General features: G+C 39.3%; 1 protein-coding gene across 1 annotated transcript in view; it reads left to right on the forward strand.

Moving 5' to 3' along the window:
- ARHGEF28 (Rho guanine nucleotide exchange factor 28) overlaps positions 1-16,362 on the forward strand; it is a 263,410-nt gene that overhangs the window by 74,502 nt on the left and 172,546 nt on the right. Inside the window, exon 3 of the mRNA XM_070412179.1 lies at positions 13,977-14,124. Within this exon, the coding sequence (XP_070268280.1) occupies positions 13,977-14,124 (148 nt within the window). The remainder of the gene's footprint in view (positions 1-13,976; positions 14,125-16,362) is intronic.

Raw genomic sequence — 16,362 nt, forward strand, 5'->3', positions numbered from 1 at the left:
CTGTAGTCAAAACAGGTTAAAACTGCTGTGAAGAAGAATTTCTATGAAGATGGATGTCTTTAGTGGCTTCCAACTTTAGAGTTGAAAAAGAAAAAAGTTATTCTTGAGGTTACCCTAAAACAGTGACACGCGAACTCATTTTTTTGGTTGATTTTTCTTTGTTATGTGGCATTTAAATATATAAAATAAAAATAAAAAATATAAATCTTTGTTTTACTATGGTTGCAAAGATAAAAAAATTTCTATATGTGACACGGCACCAGAATTAAGTTAGGGTTTTTCAAAATGCTGACACGCCGAGCTCAAAAGGTTCGCCATCGCTGCCCTAAAAAGTATCCACCTGTTTAGACTCTTTGGGTCTTTTACTTACTTTGTGTTGTGTGTTTAATCAAATAGTTGAAGACCAGCCTCAAATGTGTTTGGGACAGTTTGAATCTTTGAACTGGATTATTTTTACTGTAATGATCAGTTGAAATTCTTTATTTTTTCCCCTTTCTCTGCCTTTAAGCTTTAAAACAAAAAACAACTAAAATCTCTTATCCAGAAATGTAGAAGGCTTTTGATGTTCTCTGTGATAAGAATAATCCATTTTTAGCAATTGCGTGCTCCATGTGTTCAAGATTTAGCATACTGGGTTTCAGCGGGAATGCTTTAATTTCTGTAATTATTGGTAACAAGTTTACATAGACTCAGAGGATTACATGTGCTTTCATTATATGGTCAAAAGGTTTTGGAGGTATGTAGTCTGGAAGGGGAATATAACTAGTTAAAAATGAAATATGAGTCCATTTCTATCCTGGAATGAGATAACTTCAGGGCTTACTATAATTTGAGGATTTCTTCAGTTAAACATCTTTAAAAACATAGGTTATTGTAAATCTTGGGGCTGTGCTTTTGCTTGGCTATTAAAGATTTCTTTTCAGAGAGAAGGGGACTCGTGTAATGTTAAGGCTCATTCGGGTTTAAGGAAATAGCTGGGACACTGGCACAGTTAGCAGAGTGGCTGACAGGGTTCTGTGTTGTCATGTACTTCAGAAGATCCATAGTTACCATGTGGCCAGCAAACTCCTCTTTGAGTTGTTGATTTTGGTAGGGTAGTTATGGAACAACAATGAATGTGCCTCTCTGATCAGTAAATTATAAAAGTCATATGCCTGTGGAAAACTTTAAGTATCTATTAGTTGTGCTGTACTTTTGAGTAACCTCAAGAGGCCCAGGGTAAATGGCATAATCTAATCTACAGTGTCAGAAATATCCTTTATCATTAGGAATGACATTTAAAATAATGAAACTTTTCTTTATTATGTAAATAATTCTTTATTGATGAAGCTATTCTTTCCCAGCTCCTCTCTTTTCTGAATTAAGGGACACTTGCAGGAATACAACTTCTGGCACTATGTTGGGGTAAAATTGTTGAGAGAGAGAGAGAGAGAGAGAGAGAGAGAGAGAGAGAGAGAGAGAGAAAGGTAGAATTATTCAGTTTTCATTAAACCAAATTTGAGATTTAGTGACATATTTAGCTCTTAGGTGTTTTCTGTAATTGTGCCTGAGCCTATGGTGGAAATTGAGCCATAACCAAACCAGTCCTGCCTTCTGTTGCATGGAAAGCTATGAAATGTTTCCCATTTACTCTTTATAGGTGAGTTCTTGCCAATGGAATGGGAGTGAAGAGAAGAGTGCCATGCTTAGGCATGGACAGCTCTCCGTATTCTGTTTTCCTTTTGACTGGAATAGAGCAGAATAACTTGGGATTCAAGTGTTGTAGGTGACAGAGCTACAAGGTAGCAGGAACCTGGGTCCCTGGAAGGCTACTTGGAAGAGAGTCACCCAAGCAACAATAACTACATTGGGGTTATTACATGAGCAAAAAATGAGCTTTTATTGTATTACACCAACCAGCTTTCAGTGTTTCTCTATTACAGTAGTCAGGTTACCTCTCTACCTCCTCTCACTTTATCACTCAGTTTAAGGCACTGGAGCAGCTCTCTTCATTTCACATCTATGTCTAGGCAGGGGGCTATAGCCCTCATTGGTTGTTTCTAACATACTTGCTGTATTCTTCACTGATCTATCACTTTTTGTATCTTTCCCATTCACTTCATTTTCATTTCTCTGAGGTTATACACCTGAAACTAATGTAATATTGTATGTCAACTGTAATTGAAAAACAACAAAATATTTAAAAAACAAATAAATGAACAAACTTGCAAGCCTTATTTTCACATACATTTAATTAATAAGAAAACCAGCCAAAGATCTGCCTGACCACTCAATCTAAATAACTCCCTAGGCATATCTGAAACTAATATAATATTGTACATCTACTAGTTAAAAAATAAAAAAATAAAAAAATAATAAGACAGTTCTCTGGGGACTTGGTTTCATTCTACTGTTTTAAATTCTCTGTATAGCAATCATCATTATCTGATATTTTCTTGTTTATTGTGTTTTCTTAGCAGAAAACTCTAAACTTGAGAGTAGGGATTTGCTCATTTTACTGCTGCATTTGTCATTCTCAGAACACTGTATAGAAGTGCTCTAATAGGGACTTAATAAATGTGTGATGAATAGGAAGCAATTTTTTTGTTTGTTTACAAAAAGTTCATTTAACTTTTTTAGTCCTTTCTGTGCATAAAATGCTGTCAAGGTCCCATGGGACCTAGAGATTGCCAGATATTTGAGAGACATTTGGGATGAAATAATTCATTAACACCTTGACTATTATAAAAAGGATAGTTTACAAATAAAAAAATAAAAAGAATTCCTAACACTTACTGAACTCTTACTTTATACCAGGTACAGGTATTTATTATCTCATTTGACCCTCACTGAAATATAAGAAAGAGTATTAATTCTTAATCCCATTTTACAGATGAGGAAAGGAAATTAAGTCACAGAGAAATGAAGGTCTTTCTGGAGTGAATGAATGAGTGAAGAATGGCGAGACTTAAGGGCTGGGTCTGGCCATCTGGGGCACTGTGGGCCACTCCCTCACTTGTTTGTGTCTCTGAGGGTTGCTGAGACTCAAATAGGATATCAGAAGCGCCTTGCAAACAGTGCAGTGTTAAGGAAATGGATGGTATTATTCCTTGTTTAAATTTTATTTTTATTACAGTTAGCATTCAGCACTTTTTTTGTATTAGTTTCACGTATACAGCACAGTGGATAGACGTTCATATAGGTTACAAAGTGTTTCCTCAGATAATTCAAGTGCCCACCTGGCACCACAGAGTGTTACTATAGTATTGTTAACTATATTCTTTATGCTTATTTTGTGATTACAATGGGAGGTATTATTATTCTTAACAAGACTAATGGCATGCTCAGGCTTTGGGGATTGTTCCCTGTGTTTGTTGTTACCAATGTTGTTCTTGTACTTCGGGCTTTGTGTTGAATTAGGACAAGGGGAGTGACTCCAATCGATTTTTGGTTGAATGGTAATGCCGGTGAAGCCAGCATTGGCAGCTCTGTATGTAGGTCCTGTTTTTTGCTGTCTGAGAGCCCCATCCAATTGACTTGAAGATTCAGAGTCCTAAGTAAGGGGCAGAAAAGGACAAGGTCAGGAAGTTGGGATCCTGCATTCTAAAGCCATTGCCGACTCTGAAGTCGGAGTGAGAATGAGAAAGGAATTGAGGGTGCCCTCCCCTCATCCCTACATTGTTATATATAACATAGGAAAGGCGGACTTACCAGATGGGGGTGTGACGATTAGTTGGATGTGAGTAGTTTGAAAAACAAAACAAAACATACCTTCTCCCCTTTATGATGTGTCCCAAAGAGACACATTCCATAGTTCTTCTTTTGCCTTTAGTTCTTGATTATGATCAGATGAAATGTTCTTTGTCAGCTTCAATGTTCAGCTCATTTTCCTCCCCATGCGCATCCTTTTTATAAAAGTGTTTCCAGATTGAGGTTCCTGGTAGCGTGAATATCTCTCTTCTGCTTATTTTCATTTATCTATTTATTTTCCATCATTTTTCCCTTTTCCTGATCCAATTAAATTCCACATTGCTTTGTTTTTTTTGGCAGCTCTTTCTCCTCTAGTCATTGTCATCACTCCCTGGCCCACCGCTGCTTCTTTCTCTTTCCCTCCCCACCAGAGTCCTCATCCTCCTGTCTTTGTCTTTCTTTCCATGCCCGCTTTGGAGCTGGGCTGCACTGAGCTCTCAGTGGCCTTTCTTCATGGCCCTGCCTCTCTTGTTTCTTTGGCTTCATTGGTGACCATGCTGTGACTCAGCTGGCTGTTACCTGCTTGTGCAGATTCGAGAAGGAAATGAGTGCAGGGAAGAGTAGCAGGCCCTGAGATGCTCTGTAGTTTGACAAAGGTGATGGGAGTCCAGGTAAAGAAGAGACAAGAGAGTGGAGGACTATGGGTGTTGTGGGGGTGGGTGTTGGGGAACTATCTGACTTGTTTCCATAAAGGTTCTTTCTAGTCCCTGCAGGAGGAGTAGGGGCTCACTGCAGTGGGGGTGGGGTTGGGTGGGGGGGGGGGGGACTCAGAGGCTACTGGATGGAGGGTAAAGACCCAGTTCTGGCCCTAGGTCTGCTGTGTGATGGGACCCAGAACAGGTTACCTTCAGTTTCTACGCTGTCAGGGAAAGATTTTGTAAAGGTTTTGATCTAGATGCGCTCTATGCCTTCTTTTAGTCTATATTTTATAAATTTCTGAATCTATGCTTCTCTTAGTGAGGTTCCATGATTCTTTTATTTTGTATGGGGCATTGCTTGGCAAAATCTTCAGTGCTCTTACGAGTGGCCTGCTGTGTGTGTGCACATGTGTATGAGTGTGTGTGTGTATGTGCCCTCTGTGTGATGGGGATAGAGGGTGAAGGGGGTGGTTCTGGCACAGATGCTGGTCAGATAGATGGGAGGGTCAAAGGGCCAATATTCTTCCCCCTGCTCAAAGTTGTTTGTCAGAAGAGCTGCAACCTCTGACCCCCCCCAGGGGGCCCTTCCTCCTCCAGGGACTCCCTTCTTTTGTACCTTCATAAGAGAGCCTGTGCAATACAGCGTGGTCTACCCTGAAGTAAGAATGCAGGCAGCTGTGTCACTGTTCTTTGCCCAGGAGAGGTCAATTCATAGACACCTAGGGCTCTTGTATTCCTGGCAGAGTCTTGGTGTTGGTTTGGCACGTTCAGTGCTGTCCGCTGATCCGCACTGATCTTCAGATAACTCTTGGTTTGACATACATCCTAGACTTCAGGTGTTAAGTAATAATCTTGTACAATTACTATCTGCATAGGTTCAACCTGAGTTTGAAATTATGTCTTTACTATGTTGCAAATGTAAAGCTTGTTTGAAATACGAAATGCAAATATAAAACTTGTTTGAAATCTGAAATATAAAATGAGCTAAAAAACTTTATCTTCCAATATAAACTAGCATTGGGGCCTTAGAGACCCTAAGCAGATAGTGCTTCAATTTTTTTTTTAAGTCCATACAAATCTTTTTTCCAAGCAAAGTATCATGGAGAGCTTTAATATATAAACTTGATAAAAACTTTATTATAAATATATTCTCCAAGTTTAACTTTATTATATTAATTAATTAATGTGCTGAGAGCAATGAGTTAGCCTGGCAGTTCAGGTCTTCTCCAGTGTATAAAATATTAAAAAAAAATTTAAAATATATTTTTGTTGAGAGAGAGGAAGGGAGAGGCATAGAGGGAAACATCGATGCGAGAGGAACATCATCAATCAGCTGCCGTCTGCACACCCCATACTGGGGATGAAGCCCACAACCCGGGCATGTGCCCTGACCTGGAATTGAACCGGCGACCTCTTGGTTCCTGGGTCGATCCTCAACCACTGAGCCACACCTGCTGGCTGGTCAGTGTATAAAAATTTGGTAAATAGTAAATTTAAGTAAATGCACTATTTTTAGGTTAAAAGTAATCGAAAACATATTTTTCAAAATGAAATTTAAATGGGATATTAGAATGCCTAACATTCTTCCTTTAGGACCTAGGGTTTCCCTGATCTCAGTTTGAAAACCACTAATGCTGATAATTGAAATAAACTGAACATTAATCCAAGGATCTAGGAAGGAAACCAAAGCAAAAGAATGAGGGAGAAATTAATTTAAAAACAAAACAAAACACAAAACACTTATCTAGAGCCACCCATTTATTTATTTTTTCATATGGAAGCTACTGATGTAGAATTATATACCAGGCATCATAGGTTCTAGCCTTTCAAGGCTAGAGATTTAGTCCTGTTCTTTCTTAGAACAAACAAACAAGCAAAGCAAAAACAAACCACCATTTCCTGGTAGTGCTTATTCCTCCTGAGCTGCAGCAATTCTTGTCATCCTTGGACATCTCTGATCCGTACAAGGCGCTCGCTGTGGACCTGAACTGTGTCCTGTCCTTCCCCCCATTGTTTCGGGCTTTCCCCTTGGGACCTGCAGAACATGTCTAATCCCTTGTCCGCATGACAGACCCTCACATATTTGCAACCGTGACCGTTTATGCAGGAGTCTTTTCTTCTTTGGCAAAACAGCCCCAGTTCCTTCAATTGTTCCTCATGTGACAGCATGGTTTTTGAGTCCCTACGGCATCCTTGTCATTTTCCTCTGAACGTGTTGTCAGTTTAGTCTGTATTTACATTAAAGTACTCCGTGGCTGAGATGTGTCTGATAGGTATGGAAGAGAACCGTCCATACTCATTCTTCATGGAGTCACTAGATTTTCATCAGTGTATGTTTGGGCAGAATTAGCATTTTAGTCCCAGTGATGACTCATGCTTAGCTGATTTTTGACTAAAATCCCAACTGGTGTCCAACTATTAACTGCAGTTTGCTTCCTTCTTTTATTTTTGCATTTGATTATTTTGAAACCAAGTGCAGGACCTTTATTCCTCAAGAAATATTGGGATACTGTAAGGGTAGAGATTGCAATTTAAGTATTCTTATACCCAAATCAATATATTTCCTCTTATGATTTGCTTAAAATGTCAGATACTTGTTTTTAATTTCTAGGAGTCCTATGTTTTTATGGAATCTGTGAGTGAGTGATTTAAAAAGGAAGCAAGCTAAGGAGCTCTTCAAAGCCTGCTTCTGGTCTCGTGAGGAATCTGGAGTCATTTACTGACCTCTGCCATGAATTGTGTTTTGCTCAATTTAGCTGTGTTACAGAACAAAGGCTATTTCAGTTCTGTGCGGTGAATCATTCCATCAAGTGTGAAAGTCATCAAGAATATTTGTGTTTGTTTAACTGAGTTTGATGTAGAGTTTTGAATGATGGATACCTTTTAAAATAAATATTACTGTGCATGTTTAATTTATGGTAATTATTCCTTTTTATTAGCAATCGTGTTGATTGTGTGTCCTTGACAGTTTTTGTCTGTCTGTTCTATCAGCTATTGCGAGAGGCAAGCTAAAGTCTCCCATTGTGATCATGGATTTGTCTATTTCTTCTTTTGGATTTGTTCATACTTCCTTTATATTTTGAAGCATACAGATTTAATCTATGATAGAATCCTGTTCAATTGACACTTCTTATGATGAAAAGTTCCTTTAGCTTTCATAATATGTCTTGCTTTAAAAACTACTCTGGCTGATATTATTTTGGCCATACTAGCTTTGTTTTGGTTAGTGTAGCTTAGTATATGTTTTTACTTTTAAGCTTTCTGTGTTATTTTTTTAAGTGTCTCTCTTGTAAGCAGCATATAGGTATTGTTACTGTTTTCTAGTTTTGAAAAAATGACATAATGACTGTCTTGGTGTTGTATTGGAATCAGTTAGTTCATTTACATTTACTATAATTGCTAATATAGTTGGACTTAATAGAACTCTCTATTTGACATACGTTTTCTGTTATTTATTTCTTCTGTCTTGTATTTTTTATTAAATATTTTCTATTTAATTTTTTCTCTCTGTAACCTGTTAATTATACATTCATTTTACTATTCTATCAGTGGTTATTCTCAGCTTAAAATTTGTATATTTGATATATTATAAATAGAAAACACTTTTCCAAAACTGTTAGATACTTTAATTCCATCTCCCTTTTATATCATTATTGGCCAACATTATAGTTCTACAAATATTTTTAACTTCTGACATTACAATTATCATTTGTACATTAGATATTAATTATATTCACATATTTATCCATTTTACTGTTCCTCATTTCCTCTTGCATTTCCATGTTTCTGTTGGAGATAATTTTACTTGTGCTTAAGTAAATGCCCTTTAGTATTTTAGTGCTGGCCTGCTGATAATGAATTCCCTCAGCATTTATCTTAAATATTTTAATTTCATCTTCATTTTTAAGAATATTTTTGTTAGTAATGGAATTTTAGGTCATCAATTATTTTCTTTCTGGCTTCTATAACTTCTCTGGTTCTCCACTTTCTGGAGTTTTATTATATTTATCCTCATTTCCATAGTTCTCTTTAAGAATGACTTTTTAATTTTTCTGTCTTTATTTTCTAGTTGTTATCAGCAAACATATTGACCTAATGTGCTTTATTTCATCTTGTTAGGAAATGGAAGCCATTCCTACCCCAAGGGCTATTTCTAAAGAAATGTCTTAAGTCTTCTAGGTCATTTTAGTTCACCTTCCTTAAAAAAAAAAGACATTCTGTTATTTCTTCCTGGATCTAAACAATTCCAGATCCTGAGCGGGGACTGTTATTGATGGATGGAAAAACACTGAGAATGCGCACCTCAGTGTCAAGGTCAAGGACCACTTTCATCTTAAGTGCCATTGGAGAGGAGCAGGAGAGTTGGATGAAATAGTGTCAGGTGGCAAAAACATTTAATTTCTTTTTGGTTCTTTTGAGAAGAAATTCGTAGATGTTGTAGCACTTCATGCGGAAAGCTTGGTCTTTGAGAATTACTGATAAGTTTTGCAAGTAACATTTCTTAGGGGGCTGCTTGATGGTAAAACAATGCTGGTGTAATTTACTGGATGTTCTTTGTTTGAGCTTATATTGAGGTAAATTTAGTACGATTATACTCAGTTCAGCTTTTCTTGTTTACATTTGTCATTCCTGTTTCCATGTTACCTGGCCTTCAGAGGTTTTGCAGGAGTATCTGAGTGCTTCTTATTTGGGCATGAGAAGGGAGGTAGATGGTATACCTTCACTCTTCCGAGGGGAAAGGGAATAACCCTGATGCTGATCTCACTTGGTTCACTTGGGAAAGTGGAAATTTTGATCTGCCTAAGGCAAAGGTGAATAAGAGAGGGAAGACCAGAATCCTATAAGTAGAAATTTAATCAGGCCACTAACAAGGATGGCACCATTTAGTAATAGACTTTTATAAAAGTGGGCAATAAATTTCAGTGGCAATGGAAAATATGAATAAAATCAATGAGGATTGTTTATTATCTGTTAATTTAGGAAATACTAAAAAAGACAGTTTTGGCAAAATTGGGATGAAAATGATACGCTTGCCCAATACAGGTAGTGATGAAAGTTGATGTAACATTTTTGGAAATCAGTTTTGCAATTTGTGACAATTTTTCACATTCTTGGACCATTTCTAGAATTTTATTCTAAAAAGTGATTTAAAACATAGAAACAATGTACATGAAAATGTTTATTATAGTATTTTTTGTAATGTTAGGCTACAAATACCCTTAATGTACAATAGGGTACATTATTAAATCACAGAGCTTCAAATACTCGATGGAATGCAATTAAAAATAGTGCCAAAGATTGTAACAACATAGAAAAATATTTTTCACAGAAGAGAGCAAAGCACAACCATATGTGATGTGTATTTATGCCATGAGTATAGCTATGTAATTTTTAGCTGTGCATTGAACAAAGACTGGAAGGAAAGAGGAAGAATGAAAAACTGTTGATACATTAGGGTGGTGTCCATATAGATGAAATGTAGATATCTTTAATTGCTATCATTTTGTGCAATAATGAAAAATGTTAGATAGTCTTCTAATTTTATGTGTTTATGAATTATGTGCAATATTGCATTAATTGGGAATTTAACTCCTTGATATGAAGAATGTTTTTTTTCCTAATGGAGAGCTATTGTTTCAAAACTATTTATTGAGTAGAACATTCTTTCCCCACTGATTTGAAATGCCACCTTTATTACATAATTTCCATACATCTGTTTCTGGACTCTCTGTGGTCTCTCTGTGTGCCACCATTGCACTGTTTAAATTTCCATGGTTTCATTGTATGTTTTGAGAGGTAAGTTCTGATCTCCAGGCTCCTCCTGCCCCCTCCCTCAGCTCAAACATCATTCTTTCTTAAAACATTTGTTTCAAGTCTTGTATATTTATTTTTCCAGATGAACTTTAGAATAAGCTTGTTGAGTTTCATTTGAAAAATTCACTTTGGGTTTTGATTAGAGTACATTAAATTTATAGATATATTTGGGGAGATAATTTTGCCTCTTATTGTTTCCAGAAGTTTCAGTGTAATAGCTGAGTGTTTTTGTATTTGGGATACAGTGAATTGACAGAGAGGTGATAACACATCTCTGTTATTTCTGGGCAGAAGCAGAGTGATTCTGGTATTGATGCCAACAAATTCACTTAGCAAAGTTTACAGTTTTCAATTGCTTAAAACAAAGCATGCGATTGAATCCAGATGGAGACATGATGGAGGCACACTGGAATTCTGTACACTCCAATTTATCTTTGCCAGTAATAAAATTAGTGGCCCTTTAAGTAAAGTGGCATATTTTCAGTGGCCACAGTGATGAGAAATACCCCAATCGTAGTGAAAAAATGGCACCTGTGGCTGATTATGTTGTACTTTGGTCCTCAGCACAATTTGAGAAGCCCATTCCTCCTGCTGAACTCCTATGGAGCGATATTTAAACCTTTGAACTTTATCTAACTTTTCTGAATGAAAATGTTCTTTCATAGTCACATTTTTAAAAAATTTAAATTCTTTATTGTTGAAAAAGTATTATATAGATCTCCTTTTTTCCCTCATTGACCTCTCCCCGGCCATGTCCACCCCCCAGCACATGCCCTCATGCCCCTACTGTCTGTGTCCATTGGTTTTGCTTATATGCATGTGTACAAGTCCTTTGGTTGATCTCTTACCCCCACCCTCCCACCACTCCCTGCCTTCCCTCTGAGGTTTGGCAGTCTGTTTGATGCTTCTGTGTCTCTGGATCTATTTTTGTTCATTATATTCCACAAGTGAGTGAGGTCATGTGATATTTATCTTTCTCTGACTGGCTTATTTCGCTTAGCATAATGTCCTCCAGGTCCACCCATGCTGTTGCGAATGGTAAGAGTTCTTTCTTTTTTACAGCAGCATAGTATTCCATTGTGTAGATGTATCCCAGTTTTTTAATCCACTCATCTGCTGATGGGCACTTAGGCTGTTTCCAAATCTTAGCTATTGTAAACTGTGCTGCTATGAACATAGGGGTGCATATGTCCTTTTTGATTGGTGTTTATGATTTCTTGGGATATATTCCTAGAATTGGTATTACTGGGTCAAATGGGAGTTTCATTTTTAGTTTTTTGAGGAAACTCCATACTGTTTTCCACAGTGGTTGCACCAGTCTGCATTCCCACCAGCTGTGCACGAGGGTTCCTTTTTCTCTGCATCCTCACTAGCATTTGTCATTTGTTGATTTGTTGATGATTGCCATCCTGACAGGTGTGAGATGATACTGCATTGCTGGTTTGATTTGCATCTCTCGGATGATTAGTGACTTTGAGCATGTTTTCATATGTCTCTTGGCCTTCTGTATGTCCTTTTCAAAAAGTGTCTATTTAGTTCCTTTGCCCATTCTTTTGATTGGATTGTTTATCTTCCTTTTGTTAAGCTGTATGAATTCACATTTTCTTTCCTGTCTTCCTTTTTCTCTCTTGCCATCTCCATGCTCCCCTCCCTTCCTTTTCTTCTCTCTCATTGGGTCTCTCTCTGTTGGTTTTTTTTTAAATCACACCCTTTTCTCCTCTTGAAATTATACTGTGTCTTTCTGATCTCTTTATGATTAGCAAATCATAAACTCCTTTTATGCTGAATATTATTCTTAATGCCAGGACTTCTGGACATCTCTCTTTAATGGACAGGTGTAGTTTCTGAGCTGACTGTTGTTTATCTTCTTTTATCAATGTAAAGCATGGTATGGTCTTGAACGGGAGGCATAACTGAATTGTAAAACTACTGTCTTGGATCACATTGAAAAGGGTTGTAGTTAAGCTCTTTCATAAGTTGCAGTTCTTGTTCACCCAATCAGATAAAATAGTAATATGATCATTGTTTTGAATAGATATAGACTAGATATCCTGTGATCTGTGAAAAACTTTGATCTATTTACACAATATGTTTTCTATTAAAAAAAAATCAACAGGTTGGGCCAGATTCTGTCTGTGAGTAATTAACAGCCCCTTTAGCAACCAGGAGCATGACTAAAGCAAGCTGTTCTTCCTTTTTTAGGAAATGGAATTTCATCTAAGTTTCCTCTCTCAGTCATGTCAGACTGTTGTTATTGTTTTTCTTGCTTTTCAGAACCTCTTCCTGAACTTTTTTTGAAGCTATTGTATGGTAGATTTTTCTTGGCATGTTACTTTCTATTGATTATGTTTGTGCGCGTGTGTGCGAGCTCACACGCAGAGACAGGACCATTCAAATTTGGGAACCGGTGACTTGTTTTAGAACTTCACAATTTGTGTTTATACCAATTCAAAATTTAAGATAATGTTTCATGTGTGGCATGGATTTCAAACTACTAGAAAAACATAGCCTTTTTATTTTTAACATTTTAGAAGAGCTGACCATGTGGTTACTGGAAAGAGGAGCTCCAGTCTGATTTTGGTTTTGATACTGATCAGCCGACTCTTGAGAGCCTAGGGAATAACATGCTAATATCCATCAAAGGCAAACAGCTGTGAAAGAGACTGCATAGCCTTTCTCTGTTCCCTTTCCTCGCATCCCAGGGTGAGGCGTGCTGGGAGGTGGGTTTGTTTTTGTTGGGCCAGGACACAGAAGCCCAGATGCTCCACACTGGCTGAGCTCTGGAGGCCTCCAAAGAGGGCAACCCTTCCCACCTCCTGGTCTCCATTTCCCAGCCACTCCCACAGGCTGGGCGGAATGCACACTCTCCCTGGAGGTCCCCTTTGTATTACCCATTTTATGTTTGAGGGGAGGGAGTGTCCGGAATCCTCCAAAGTCCCAAGATCAACTGGCAGGCTCCTCCATCGCTGGTGCTCTCTTGAAAGCACTGCTGATGTAGCCCCTCCTCACAGCCAGCCCCCCCCCCCCCCCCATGGTCCTGTTGGAGAGCACCAGCCTGCTGTGCCCGCTCCCTCCTCACTCCTTCCTTCCTCAGAGTGTGCCCTGGTGGCTTGGGGTGGGGGTGGGGGGTGGGGAGGTGGGGGGGAGGTGGGGGGGGGGGGAGCAGCACCTGTCCTTGGGACCAGGGCTCTGTTCCAAACAGAAGCTCTCAAGAGAAAGCGTGAGGCCAGGCCAGATGAGAGAGAGGACTTGGAAATTCCTTAGAGAGGACAAAAGGCTACTGGAAAAGGCACACGAGTGTGGGAGCATGTGGCTCTTTTTATTTGGCAACAAGTGTGCAAATATTTAAGGTTCTCACAAGAGACGCTGATGTATGTAGTCCAGGGTAAGGCCATAGCTAAAGATTAATCATTTTGAATCTTTATGCCAGGGTGGTATCTCAGGTAGAGGAAAAAATGAATACAAGCAATGATGCTCATCAGGTAGGAATTCAAACAGAGTAAAAGACAAAGTACCACGTTTTCACATTCCCTAAGTGAAAAAGAAAAAAAACCTTCACTACACTCTAAACTTCTTCAACTTTCAAAACAGAACAAACCAGCTCTGACACTCATATTTCAGTATATCAGCAAGCACCCAAACGTTGCTGTTGGAAAGACGGATTCGTACTATTTGAGCGCTCTCACGAGAAGTGAACGTGACAAACCGCCCTGGGTGGACGCGGGTGCTTTCTGTGTGGTTTCTGAGAGCCAGGATGAGGAAGTGTGATGATGCCCCACCTTGTTCGTTTTTCAGGGGCAGATGACGGTGTGTGCGAAGTTCGACAAAAATGTCTATCTTCCTAAAGATGCTGAGTTTTACTTTATTTATAACGGATCTCATCAGAGACACGTGGTGATTGCCGAGCGCACAGAGGACAACGTTCTCCAGTCCAGCATTCCAGGTGAGGTGTCTTCTTTACCGAGCAGTCGGGAAATCTGTCTGTGAGCATCTTCCCACCGGGGACAGAGGCTGGGAAGAAAGCCTAGAAGAGAAAGTCAACGGTGCTTCCCAGGGATGAGTGGGTGAGAGTGCGTGTGTCTGTGGGTGATGGAAGGAGGGCTCACGCCGGGTTAGCTCATGTCCCAGGTTCTTCCAGCTGTGTCTGCAGCTCTCTGAGCAGCCTAGCCTTCCATCACCTCTCAAGGCTGGGTGTGCTTTGGATGCAGTCCAGTGGAGGTGACACTGTGTCTCGGGATCACCTCCTGTAGTCCCAGGTCCCATTGCCAGGGATGGCTCAGGCAGACAGACATTGAATCTGTCTTCATTTTCCCTCCTCATTCCCTGTGGCCAGTCTGCCAGTCCAGGGTCTGCCTCCCCCTGCTTGCTCCGTTTGGTGGCTGGGGTTCCTCACCTGGCACCCTGTCCATCCAGACACTTCCTTTCTGGATCTTAGGCTCCAGAACTTTCTCTTCCCACCACCCAGCGGGTCATATTCTAAAACCTGTAATTCTACCAGATTTCTTCTTCAATCACCATGGTGACAGATGACAAATTACTGTGTCGTGTTAATGTGTTATCATGAGCTAATAGCCCCTTTCAAATACAGTTGTTTTGTGTTTTCACTGGGGTGTGGGTTGTACATTGGGATGTCAAGCTCTAGCCTAAAGGTGTAATTGGACATTGCCTGAAGGAAGGGAGGGTTTTGTTGTTTCTGTTTGTTGATTGGTAAGTTTTATTTAACTGTGGGTCTTTGAGTTACTCTTAAATCATATCATATAGGGAACCGTGAAACATCAAATTTTCTTATAGGTAAGATTAGCCTCATTTTAGAGAAAAACATGTTTCTAAGTGCTTCTGCAGGGTGTCTATTACTTGCCAAAAGAAGGTAGACAGTAAACATGTGAATGCAGGCGTAGTAAGAACTGTAGAGATGTACAAAGACCTTTCAGCTACCTGGGCTTGAATCCATCTGTTGTTCTGTGGCCACTTTTAAGTACTTCTCCCTCTGGTTCAACAACTCCCATCTTTACAATAAAAACAAAAAGTCAAACCTCATTAATGATAGTCACTCTGACTGCGCATCTCTCTTGCCTTTGTCCTTTTGCTTTGTCTTTCTTGCCTTGAGCTTCCTTCCCCCTCTTTTCTTGGTTTACTTTTGAATGAAGACTTTTATAGAGAAAGAATAAAAATAACTAAAGTGCCACTTCTAATCTCAACACTTTTGTTTTGTCTTTTCCTTTACTTGCATTTAAGGGCGAACCTCCTTCCCACTCCTTGCGTGTTAAAGAAAACCCTTTTTATTATATTGTGGCCTGCTTAGAAGTGAAGGTTTTTTACCTTCATTAGGTGACAGTGCCTGTCTCTGAACCTTACATTTCCCTGGTTACAGCTTTACCAGGGTAACCGTTCAGAAGTATGTAGGACAGATTTCTGTGTGACATATTGGGCATGCGTGGGCTGCATTCTGTGCCGGCACATTAGACCACTTAAAAAAAAGTCAATGTGAAAATGGCAGAAGTTCTTGCTTACTAACCTGGGACGCTCTTGTTCCTTGAGGCCTGGGCGCATTGCATTTGGGGAAAGGCTTTGGAGAGTAAGGCAGAGCAGGAATGACTTGCTTCATTAGCCTTATGCTTGGGGACCAGTGGTGACTGAATGCTCACCTCTGTCCAGCTATGATTACCATAATTACAGAGATTTGGTGGTACTAATTCCTGGAAATTCTGCCAAATTTAGCATAAAAACAGAAGTTCACCAACCTTGGCAAGATGAAAGAAGAGATGTGTAAGGAGGAAGAACAGACAGCAGGATTAGGTGACCACCCACAACAGGAGTGTTAAGAACACCCGAAAGACAGAGAGGCCATTGTCAGAAGTAGGGGGTAGGGGCACTGAAAAATATATATAAATGTTTCTCTGGAGTCGTCATCACCCACTCCAACTCATATTCAGTGGAGCTCTGTGGAATGAGGGTGAACTTGGGTCACCATGTTGTGCTATTTCATAAAACTGTCATCTAAATAAGTACATAAAAATGTGTGACTCAGGAGGAAAAACAGGAGAGCAGAAAAGGGCAGAGACCTTTAAGATGACAAACCTTGAATTCAGGGGTTGGGGTAGATGGAAAAGGCGAAGGTAGGGCCAAGTAACAGTGCCTGGTAATCTTCAGAGAATAGATACTGAAGTGCTCAGAGTTCGTA

Source organism: Myotis yumanensis, unplaced genomic scaffold (genome assembly GCF_028538775.1).
Source record: "Myotis yumanensis isolate MYYU_CA2020_CCGP unplaced genomic scaffold, mMyoYum1.0.hap1 SCAF_4, whole genome shotgun sequence".
Classification (NCBI taxonomy): Eukaryota; Metazoa; Chordata; class Mammalia; order Chiroptera; family Vespertilionidae; genus Myotis; species Myotis yumanensis.